Source organism: Ostrinia nubilalis, chromosome 10 (assembly GCF_963855985.1).
Source record: "Ostrinia nubilalis chromosome 10, ilOstNubi1.1, whole genome shotgun sequence".
Taxonomy (NCBI): domain Eukaryota; kingdom Metazoa; phylum Arthropoda; class Insecta; order Lepidoptera; family Crambidae; genus Ostrinia; species Ostrinia nubilalis.
In genome coordinates this window covers 4,628,051-4,640,448 of record NC_087097.1, presented here as the reverse complement: position 1 = coordinate 4,640,448, position 12,398 = coordinate 4,628,051, and the positions used below count along the sequence as shown (strand labels likewise).

Here is a 12,398-nt window from a genome sequence, read left to right as displayed (position 1 = left end):
CTTAATATAATATTTCAGTAAATCTTTCATTAAAGTTCTTATGAATATTTGGCGTCCTCGTCCAGAGATCACGTGCATTATTTCGACTATTTCTTAATATTCATTTATGAATAATTTATTCCTTATTTCCTTACTGTGGCACGTGTGACTGTTGTTTATTTACTGTGACAAATAGCGTGTTGACCGTGCTCCGAGTGAGTGCTGTTTTTCAATACGCGGACCTAAATGTACGAGTAAGTCGAACCTCAAAAGGGTTCTGTTTAATTTGTATGTTTTTAAGTAGCAAACAGAACAAAAGCGAAATGAAAGAAGAATATTGTGTGAGCCAGACGAGTGATTGAGACAAAAAAGAATATGCAAAAAAGACTCAAACATTATTTACAGTAATTTCACAGTTTTATTTCTTGCCTTGTCCTACAATTTCAGGGAGTAAAAAAAAGATGTCGGATGGATGCAATAGTCGTGCCTGTATGAATTTAGAAGACAAGTTCTAAAGTTCTAATACTAGATTATAAACCCTTGAAAAAGAGGCTGACAATAGTGACTGAGTTTCTTGCGCTGCTTCTTCTCAGCACTGGCCCATTTATTGTCCCGAAGCAGTGGTAGGGTTAACGTCCGTATTCACAAACATTACTATGAGGACTCAAGTGTGCGTGGATGCACAGGGTCACATAAGAACCAATCACAGGGCTCCATTCAACGCTGTGCTTTCGATTTGCATCTGCAAGCAAGCAAGCATCGTTTGTGAATACGGCTGTAATATTGGGACGTTTATATGTACTTCATTGTTTTATTTTTGTCCTGTCCCATAAAATCTAACTAAACCTCTTTCCACAGTGACGGTGGTTTCCTCGAGCGCGCTCTTCGCGTGCCCTTATCGTACGTGGACGAATCGGACACTGGTTCCGAAGCGCCCGCAGAGGAGGCTGTTTGCATCCGTTTGGCGGCCGGCCCGGACGGACGCTTCGGTTTCAACGTGAGGGGAGGAGGCGGTGCCCCGGTACTAGTGTCCAGGGTCGCGCCCAGGACTCGGGTGCAATTACAAGAGGGTGATCAGGTTAGTCAAAATTGTGTGTATTATTAACTGATGTGTCAGAGGAGGCTGTTTGCATCCGTCTGGCGGCCGGCCCGGACGGACGCTTCGGTTTCAACGTGAGGGGAGGAGGCGGTGCCCCGGTACTAGTGTCCAGGGTCGCGCCTAGGACTCGGGTGCAGTTGCAAGAGGGTGATCAGGTTAGTCCCCTCCATCCTCCCATGGATATTGTAAAAGGTGACTAAGGCCCAAATCAGACGGTGAAACGCAACTGCAACGAAACTGCAACTTTGTGATGATTCTGATGAATGAAACTGAAACTGAAAGTTTCAAACTGGTCGCGTCATGTGTGGTCTCTCAACGGACGCTATGGCAGAAACTTAAGATAGCATTCAGATCAAGACGACCGCGACGAGAGACCACGACCCGAGACCGCGGCAGGCAACCGGTCGCAGGTCGCAGGGCGACAGATACTTACGAACCTTCGCGACACGAGTCGTGCGACCCATACGAAACTTACTAATTCTATTAAAATTTCGTCTTCGTGCGAAGAAAACACGGCCATTTTGCATCTGTCGTGTCACGGCACTGCCTTGTGAGCGACCGAGTCGCTCGACGCAAGTAGCCGGCAGGCCACGCCCACACGTCGCGCGACTCGGTTGCTTGCATCCGTCAGCACTTCCTATTAATCATATAAAGCAGTGGGTCGCGGTCGCCGGTCGCGGTCTCGAGTCGCGGTCTCGCGTCGCGGTCGTCTTGATCCGAATGCTACCTTTAGATGCAACTCAAAAGTAACTAGCAGTTGCAGTTTCGTTGCAGTTGCGTTTCACCGCCTGTTCTGGGCCTAAGGGAGAAAAATGATAGCATTAGGCTTCCCCATTCCTTCTGCCCAGTGTGGAGAGTGTAAACCAAAACAAAACCTTATGTGCCGGTTCTTCCAAGCCCGCACTTCAGACATGGCCTAAGCGCACGTCAGTATCATATACCGGTTGCAACGCAGCAGTTCTTGTCAGTAGACTGATTGGTACAATATCTGCTTAATAAAAATAGTATTTATTAAGCAAATCATTATATTAATTAATACTTATTACTATTTTGCTATCTTGTTTCAGGTGATATCCATAAACGGCAACGACGTGGATGAGATGACGCATGAACAGATGGTGCAGATGATCAGGAACACTCGGGGAGTCCTCACGCTGGTCGTCAAACCCAACGGTATGTTTGAAACAAGAAGTAAAAGATAATATGAGGGCTACCGTATATGCATTCACCACATGTCTAGCGCATAACTGAGTGACCATTCAAGTCTGAAGCACATTTGAAGTCTCGCTGACGTTTGACGCCTCAAAAACCCTCCTGTACTGCTCCCATACCTGCACTGACTGTGCGCTATAGTCTGGTCTGTGAGCACGTAAAATTTTGTCCAATGACCCCAAGCTACCCATCCTTATCACTCGCGCGTAATTATATTGCTGTCGCGACTGTACGATGGGCGCCCGCAGTGAGTGTGCGAGCGCGACAGCAATATAATTACGCGCGAGCGATAACGATGGGTAGCTTGGGGTCATTGGACAAAATTCTACGTGCTCACAGACCGTGCTTTAGACCTGTAGTTGGCGCCACTAGCGAGTGACACTACAGTGACGCCATTGTCCTAGCTAGTGACAGATACGAGGACCTTACTCGACCGTGGCGCCAACTGGTGAATGTAAATGCGGTAATTTTGCAACCGGAAATTCTTATCTATTAACATTTTACAGAATGAGCGTGAAATATTCTAAAGTGGGTACTTGGGTTATCTGTTACAAATAATATCCTTACGAAAATACACAACATTTTCACCATTTCGTTTGTTGGGTTTTTGTTTGCATGCTATCTCACTTATATGATGTAACCTCATGGGATTGATTCCTTGGTTTCTGTTAATATTAATAACACAACTTAAATAGCATTACCAGATCATGCACTAATTAATATTAATAATCAATTAAGTTAATCAATCAGAGAAAATACTCTCTATTTTACGATGAAAACGAAGGGCTTCCAAGTAGGTAAAGTTAAAATTTGGGATAATAAATACCTGGATGCGGGCAGCGCAGGACCGTTCATTATGGAAAGCTTTGGGGGAGGCCTTTGTCCAGCAGTGGACGTCATTTGGCTGAACGAGTCATTTACAAAAACTTACGATAGCAAATTGACAATAAAATGTATTACTTGCTGAATACAGTTAGCATACTGACTCGAATCAGACGAAGGTTCTGTAGAAGGCCTAAATTCGAGGCGCTAGCGCAGCGAGTGGGCAATATCAAGAATCGCTGGTCAAAGCGCGTAGAGCGAAGACAAGAATGGAGCGCCCGATTTAGTGGACGGAGACCACGCAATAGCAAGCGTAATTGTAACACTTTTATAAAGCTGCTGAATCACAACTTTTAAGGGCAGATTTTTCATATCTTTTAACTGAAGAATAACCTTGTCATTTTGACATATTTCCCATACAAAAACTGTCAATGTGCCAAACGTATTCTTCAGTTACAAAGTTATCCGACGATTGAAAAATCAGCCCTAAGTCAAATGCAGACTAGAGTACCTCTTGTGGCAAATGTAGCTCACACAATATCTGTCTAATCTGATACATAAAAAGCGTCTTCCATGTTATAGCAAATCAAACCTTAAGAACAGGTGATCAACACTTGACGTGAATATGCTAGATGACAAAATTTCAATTATTAGTCCGTCAGACAGATAATTAGAAAATAGTAGACTCATATTTTTTATTTTCTTTCATAATTAAATAATAACAGTGCTACATCGATCTGAAATGGTGCGATACGTCACGCTTGAGTAGAATTTTTCCTCAAAAGTGACGTCACGCGACATTTCAGCTCAATATAATACTGTAATTATTCGATTATGGGAAAAATTAAAAAATATGAGTAATATTTTCTAATTATCTGTCTTACGGACTAAATAGAATTTCGATTTCATTACCTAGTCATCATCCCTATTTTACTTACGTCTACGTCCTTGAGCTAACATTTGTTGTAAGCCAATTTGTTTTAATTTGCAATAAGAAAATTAATAAGTTAAGTTGCAATAGGATTTTTTTCTTATTATTTTATATTATTTTAATGAATGCCGTCCTGTATCACGTGGTCAAGTTTATTGCCCGTTACAATAGTCTGCATTTGTCTTGCAAAGTAAATGTCAATGTGCCAAGAACTATGTCTCTGTGAATAAACTCCAGCTCAGAGAGGAAAGAAGAAATAAACGCCACTGTATAAGCCGCAGTCAAAAGAAATCTAGCTAGGCTTGAAAATGTTGTAAAATAATAGCCTAGCTGACTGCTTCAAATTGTATATTGTTACTAACAATCATTAGAATAGTGTATTGTAAGTGAAATACTGAAATATTTTGTGTTATATGTTTTTGGCTTGTGTTCAACTGCAAAATCTTGACTGAAAAATATTCGCTTATCGACACATATTTTGCTAACCTACATGTTACTTATGTAATAACCCTTCTTGCTATTAAGTTCATGATTAACATCGTTATTAACAACGACATAAGCTAACCCTAAACCTAAAGTTGCCATCACAAGGGACTAAAAGACCCACGGTTTCTACCTAAAAAGTAGAGAGAGAGATGTGCTGCAAAGCTGACAGTTTTTTATGTTATCTGTTCTGTGTCCATAATTTTATATGTGCAAAAGATCTATGTATTTTATCAAAAGCATACATAGTATAATCAGTTCACAATTACACAACATAATTCCCTTCCAGCTGTCTACGAACCAGAGGAAACCGGGCCGGAGGAACCGGCAGTATGTTTTGTCCCTCTCGGCTCGGGCGAGTTCGAGGGAGACGCACTAGAACAGTCGATGCTGTTACTTGGAGATGGCTTGGCCAGTGGCGCAGCGTTAAAACAGTATGAGACGTTACTAAGGAGGCTGCCGGACGAACCGTCCAACGTGTCCAAACTGCCGCACAATTTGAACAAGAACCGGTATAGGGATATAGCGCCATGTAAGTAAGAGTTAACTTTGCTATACAGTGTGAGTCACGTTAAAGTGTACATATGAAAATAGATGAAACTAGACCTATTTTTATCGACAAAAAAGAGGTCAAAAAATTTTTAAGATTTTTTTTAAATTTTTTGTAGAATTTTTTTTCTTCCAATACTTTGTTCAAACGATCATAGCAAATGTTGTGATAGGGATAGAGACATGCGATTTTTGGTTTTACAAAGATAATACGATAGAAAATAATACAAAGTAATAAAAACCACCGGTTATAGGGGCATTTTTTGGAGAAATTTATCAAATTACCAAAAAAACACGAATTTTGAAGCAGATTTTTTTTCAAAAAGTATCATTTTTTATTATTTGTTGGCCTTTTTTGTGTATTTTATGTATTTTTTTAGTATTGCCTGTTATTTAGCATTATTACTGTTTTTATTTTATCAGGATATACCGCTTAGTTTTAAAGTTATTACGTTTTCTTTACAATAAGTAATCGGAAGAAAAAAAAATCTATAAAAATTTAAAAAAAAATCTCAAAAATTTTTTGACCTCTTTTTTGTCGATAAAAATAGGTCTAGTTTCATCTATTTTCATATGTACACTTTAACGTGACTCACACTGTATACCTGAATGACGATGTATCGAAGTTACACGAGTAGTGTCGTCAGATACTTCATATTTATTTATTTATTTAAAAGCACAACCACAGAGTACAATTCAATAAAATTACAATGATAACTACGTTTCACATTTAAATTATTAAATATGCAAACTTTGGAACGCTTCTGGCTCGGACCGAAGGCCTATAACTTTCATAAGTCGGGCGAGGCAAAGCGAGATTGATAGAAGTAAGTGAAGTGCGTGTGTACACTATCTAACTTCGATTAACTTCGCGAGTAGTGTAGTTCATGTAATTATACTGTTTTCCGATTTGATACACAAGTGATAGGTTTCGTTTTGTCTATAATTTGTATAGGAATCGCGTTTTGACAGCTTATTAAAACTAGTGACTTATGTTGTCATGCTTAGTTGATCTGAATGTCAAAGATGTTTTATGTTGCTTATTGGATGTTAGTAACACTTTTCAAACATAGTTGTGGATAATTTGTGTCAAACTTATCAATGCTGTGTATGTTCCAGATGATTCTACTAGAGTGATATTGAAGAACGGACCAACTGGCGATTATATCAACGCTTCGTACATCAACATGGAAATACCTAACTCTGATCTCGTACTAACGTATATTGCAACACAAGGTAAGACTCAAACTATTCAAACATAAAAAAAAATGCTTGCCTTAGGAGTACCACAAAAAGTCCTTCGGACGACGGGATACGAACCAGCATTCTTCGGATCTCGAATCGGCCATTTCGACTCATATACCGATGAGCTAGAGGTCGCCATTTAAATAGAAATCTGATAAAAAAGACTACAGAATGCAGACCCAGTCAAATACTATCTTTCAATTTCGATTCTAGATCGTTATCCCTACACTATTTCCCTACCTATGTTACGTCCCAAGCAGTAATGTCTGTGTGGTAGTGATGCAACGAATACCACTTTTACGAATACGAATATCGCTACATAGTCATGAATTTAACTCTTTTTATTATGGTTAATGTTTTAGTAATTAAAATTTACAAATAACATTTTTTTTGTTATTGTATCTCTTTACTTTGTAACTAATCAAACTGTCAAATCCCGGAAGAAAAATGTACTTACTAATTTGTTACATACTGAGCGGGGTTTTCCCGTCATGTCGTTGTGGCTATAGTTTTCGGAGACACACACGTGTGTTACAAAATTTAAAAAAAAGCAAATATTCGTATTCGTTACATTACTAGTCTGTGGCCGTGTAGCATCGAAATCAAACTTTTTTTAATGTTATTATGCTTTTCAGGACCTCTCGCATCAACAGTAGGCGACTTCTGGCAGATGGTATGGGAGAGTGAAAGCAGCCTCATAGTCATGTTGACGGTCCTTGCCGAGAGAGGCCGGGCCAAATGCCACCAATATTGGCCCAAACTTGCCTCCACACCGATGAAAGCTACGAATAGCTTGACTGTTACTACCACTAGCGAGCAGAATAGGGGACATTATACTCAAAGGGAAATGTGTCTTAAGGTAAGCAGTTAAAGTCTAGAATATCGAGTATTTTACAGTAGTTTTTTTAGTGATACTTCCAATGTTGGCCCAAACTTGGCTCCACACCGATGAAAGCTACGAATAGCTTGACTGTTACTACAACAAGCGAGCAGAATAGAGGACATTATACTCAGAGGGAAATGTGTCTTAAGGTAAGCTGTTAGGGTTTAAAATAGCAATTATCTACTTAAAAGTTGTTTCTAAGGGATGCCACCAATATTGGCCCAAACTTGCCCCCACACCGATGAAGGCTACAAATAGCTTGACGGTTACTACAACAAGCGAGCAGAATAGAGGACATTATACTCAAAGGGAAATGTGTCTTAAGGTAAGCTATTAGGGTTTAAAATAGCATGTATTTTACAGTAGTTTGTCCAAAATTGCCTGCGATATTTGCCCTAGACGTTGCTTTTATTTTTAAGTAAAAGAGGTGATTTATACTTGGAAAAATTTGATTTGAGATAAGCAGTTAATTTGGCATGGTTTCTACCAAGGCGGAGAGGAGCAAAAACGAGAGATGTGTCATTTTCGTGTAGAATTTGACAGCTCCCAATGATTTCCATGTTGATCGGTTGGTAGCGGCCTGCGTCTAGCGCCTTCCTGCTACCTTTATGATGTCATCTCCGTTCCGCTTTTCTGGAATTAGGATTTACTCTATATTTTTTCACTTTAAAATTATGTAATTCGTTGCGGGTGTGGCGACGCCACTACAAACTAGTGACCAACAGATGGCGCTGTTACTACTTCACTATGGAAGCTTCGGAAGCTGGAAAACATTGAATTTTCGGATAGATCCAGTTTATTATGTAACCTATTATTGGTACCGTTTGAAAGAGCTTGTGAAGCACTTTCAGAATCAGTTTTAAGATATCTTGTATAGTTTAGAAATAATCGAGTGAGATCACTTAACGTTTCCACCCTGTATATACTTGGCAGGGTAGAAAACTCCTTCACCGCGATGCAGGTTTGTATGAGCGGCGGAGTGTGCCATAGTGAAGTAGTAACAGCGCCATCTGTTGGTCACTAGTTTGTAGTGGCGTCGCCACACCTCCAATCTCCGTTTTATCCCACTGGGTAAAGGTTTCCCCAGTCTTTAAAAACAATATTTGTCACCAGGACAACAACGGTGCGTCCCGCATCGTGACGCAGCTCCAATATACCGCGTGGCCAGACCATGGCGTCCCAGACGACTCCGCCGCCTTCATACAGTTCACGCAGCTATGCTCGGAACTTAGAAACCATAGAGCTGGTGAGTACATACTTAGTTTTATTTAGCCAAATTACGTCTAGTGCTGGACAAAGGCCTCCCCTAAGGATTTCTACAACGACCAGTCCCGCGCTGCACGCACCCAGGTACTTCCTGAAACCTTCACCAGATCGTCGGTCCACCTAGCGAGAGGCCTGCCCACGCTACGTCTTCCACTCGTGGTCGTCACTCAAGAACTTTTCTGTCCCAGCGGCCATATTCAGCTCTACAAACTATGTGCATCGGCAATTCTGTGGGCTATGGTTTTCCTGCGGATCTCCTCATTTCTGACTCAGACAGAGAAACTCCGAGTGTAGCACGCTCTATCACTCATTGGGTGACCTTGAAAGCGTGCTTATCGGTGACCTGCCGTCAGTTTCGAGCCTGTGGCAGGCCTTTTTGGAGTAAAATTCTATTGCCTATATCTTAGACGAACTGTCCACACGCTAACAGCTATCCTACGAACATTTCTGAGCTCTTGCTGGACGTTGATGCCAGTCAAATGACGATTTCATAGAGAGGTTGACATGAAAAATCGGTCATCCTTCTGCGATGTGCACTGGCGCTGTTCAGAACTTGGTCTCGGGATAAAGCCACTAGTCTCCCGAAAGCGTCTTAAAACTTTCGAAACCCAGGACTGGCTTAGTGGAGCTGACATGCGACAGCCCGCTGGCTGAGCCCTTCTTGCAATAGTGCAAGGATTTGTGCTGCTTCTGAAGGTGTAGAATCCCAGGTAAAGTGTCAAAAGAAGCTGAGATGTGTATGGATCAACGTGTGAAAGCAAAAATCCGAAAACACGTGCTTTTATAGGGGGTAAATGGGCCGCAACTCGCGACGTATCAAACAGTTGATACGAGTACATGTCTTTTTCCTTACTTCTTCACATCAGTCGCGATATCTTTTTAAATACTGGTGTGATTTAAATGAATTTAGTATCAATTTAAAGTTAAAAATTTAATCTTTAAAATGGTGCCACTTTTTTTGTTACTAACAAATTCGTTAGTACACAAGATCGCGTGGAAACAACTTCATGTAAGTGATTCCATACTTTTGCTCGCGAGTGTAGTATAGTCTCTTGCACACGATTTGATTTTAGCTTGTTGAACTGAGATTAATTTTTAATTAAGAGTTAACGTCCTTCACAAGCCCGTACTCGTTATTATTGTGTAATGAATCAAAACTTTATTTCTGTTTTGCAGTAATACCAACAGTAGTCCAAGAGCCAGACGCCGAAGAGGAACGCCTACTGGACCCGCCGCTCATAGTGCACTGCTCAGCCGGCGTCGGCCGCACCGGCGCGCTCATACTGGCCGAGACCGCGCTCGAGCTGCTGTCTCGGAGGCAGCCGCTGTATCCGCTGGATCTAGTGCGCGCCATGAGGACGCAGCGCCCCATGTGCATACAGAACGCGGTGAGTGACGTCACAGCCGGGCCGTGTCGCTGCAGCCGCTGTACCCGCTGGATCTAGTGCGCGCCATGAGGACGCAGCGCCCCATGTGCATACAGAACGCGGTGAGTGACGTCACAGCCGGGCCGTGTCGCTGCAGCCGCTGCACCCGCTGGATCTAGTGCGCGCCATGAGGACGCAGCGCCCCATGTGCATACAGAACGCGGTGAGTGACGTCACAGCCGGGCCGTGTCGCTGCAGCCGCTGTATCCGCTGGATCTAGTGCGCGCCATGAGGACGCAGCGCCCCATGTGCATACAGAACGCGGTGAGTGACGTCACAGCCGGGCCGAGTCGCTGCAGCCGCTGCAGCCGCTGGATCTAGTGCGCGCCATGAGGACGCAGCGCCCCATGTGCATACAGAACGCGGTGAGTGACGTCACAGCCGGGCCGTGTCGCTGCAGCCGCTGCACCCGCTGGATCTAGTGCGCGCCATGAGGACGCAGCGCCCCATGTGCATACAGAACGCGGTGAGTGACGTCACAGCCGGGCCGTGTCGCTGCAGCCGCTGCACCCGCTGGATCTAGTGCGCGCCATGAGGACGCAGCGCCCCATGTGCATACAGAACGCGGTGAGTGACGTCACAGCCGGGCCGAGTCGCTGCAGCCGCTGTATCCGCTGGATCTAGTGCGCGCCATGAGGACGCAGCGCCCCATGTGCATACAGAACGCGGTGAGTGACGTCACAGCCGGGCCGTGTCGCTGCAGCCGCTGTATCCGCTGGATCTAGTGCGCGCCATGAGGACGCAGCGCCCCATGTGCATACAGAACGCGGTGAGTGACGTCACAGCCGGGCCGTGTCGCTGCAGCCGCTGTATCCGCTGGATCTAGTGCGCGCCATGAGGACGCAGCGCCCCATGTGCATACAGAACGCGGTGAGTGACGTCACAGCCGGGCCGTGTCGCTGCAGCCGCTGTATCCGCTGGATCTAGTGCGCGCCATGAGGACGCAGCGCCCCATGTGCATACAGAACGCGGTGAGTGACGTCACAGCCGGGCCGTGTCGCTGCAGCCGCTGCACCCGCTGGATCTAGTGCGCGCCATGAGGACGCAGCGCCCCATGTGCATACAGAACGCGGTGAGTGACGTCACCCGCCGGGCCGTGTCGCTGCAGCCGCTGTATCCGCTGGATCTAGTGCGCGCCATGAGGACGCAGCGCCCCATGTGCATACAGAACGCGGTGAGTGACGTCACAGCCGGGCCGAGTCGCTGCAGCCGCTGCAGCCGCTGGATCTAGTGCGCGCCATGAGGACGCAGCGCCCCATGTGCATACAGAACGCGGTGAGTGACGTCACAGCCGGGCCGTGTCGCTGCAGCCGCTGTATCCGCTGGATCTAGTGCGCGCCATGAGGACGCAGCGCCCCATGTGCATACAGAACGCGGTGAGTGACGTCACAGCCGGGCCGTGTCGCTGCAGCCGCTGTATCCGCTGGATCTAGTGCGCGCCATGAGGACGCAGCGCCCCATGTGCATACAGAACGCGGTGAGTGACGTCACCCGCCCGGGCCGTGTCGGCCGAGACTGCGGTATAGATCGTTTCATCCACGAAGACGCGCTCCACCATTCTTCCGCTTATGTTTGAGTGTTACCGGTACACGCTAAATTATCCATGAGTGCACACGCACACTACAATAATAACGCTCGGATTGCTCGGATCAAACTCCCCGCACCCCGCGCTTCCCTAGACTAAAAATTGGTGCGGCGCGTCTTCGTGGATGAAACGATCTCTAGCTACCGATTGAGGTTGGGACTATTCGCTCTCGTTCCCACCGCTGCAACTCCTGTATAGGTCAGGTTAGTCCGGGGGGAAAGCTAAACTGTCATTGCACTCGCAACGAAATTAATCAGAAGATCAGAGGAGTCCGAAGTTAGGGTTCGACTTCCCTCAAAAGGTAAAAAGGCTAATCTGGAAGCTGTCTTATTTAACTAAAACCTGCCTACAGGTTCTCCGCGCTGATTTACGTAAGTACTCGTATTTTGCCTATTATGAAGACTGTCTCCATCTGTCCCAAATAAATAAATAAATTTGGAAGAGGTCGAAGATCAGCAGTTGACCTGTGGCTGAAATGATGAGAATTATTGTTGTTTAGTACCCTATTGTAGTTACATAGATCGATATTACAAAAAGAATGGCATCGCATTAGTGTGGGATATTCTGTCGCAGTCTACCACGTTATCATCTCTCTTAAACACCATACGAATCCTTTCGAATTAATTAACAATTCTTCTAACATTCCCCTTTGTCCACAGAACCAATACAAGTTTGTATGCGAGAGCATCCAAGCTGCGTACGCGCAAGGCCTGTCGAGCGCGGCGTCCGACTGATAGCATCTGCTCCCGCGGTACAGTACCGTCGAACTGTTAGTATAGTCACAAGAACTTTGCTAGTGTTAAGTTTGCGCGATTTTGACTCCTATTGTCACAGTCATAGACGTCAGAAAGATGTGCTGCGACTGCGAGACTGACCTTTATAGCAGCACTGGAAAGAACGTAGTAGTAGTGAAATAA

General features: G+C 44.6%; 1 protein-coding gene across 1 annotated transcript in view; it reads left to right on the top strand.

The window, feature by feature from the left end:
• Positions 1–10,935, top strand: part of LOC135075411 (uncharacterized) — a 29,506-nt gene extending 18,571 nt beyond the window's left edge. Inside the window, exons 23-31 of the mRNA XM_063969855.1 lie at positions 838–1,057; positions 1,099–1,233; positions 2,146–2,251; positions 4,816–5,058; positions 6,195–6,311; positions 6,956–7,179; positions 7,406–7,528; positions 8,317–8,449; positions 9,646–10,935. Of these exons, the coding sequence (XP_063825925.1) occupies positions 838–1,057; positions 1,099–1,233; positions 2,146–2,251; positions 4,816–5,058; positions 6,195–6,311; positions 6,956–7,179; positions 7,406–7,528; positions 8,317–8,449; positions 9,646–9,914 (1,570 nt within the window). The 3' untranslated portion in view covers positions 9,915–10,935. The remainder of the gene's footprint in view (positions 1–837; positions 1,058–1,098; positions 1,234–2,145; positions 2,252–4,815; positions 5,059–6,194; positions 6,312–6,955; positions 7,180–7,405; positions 7,529–8,316; positions 8,450–9,645) is intronic.
• The last annotated feature ends 1,463 nt before the right edge of the window (positions 10,936–12,398 follow it).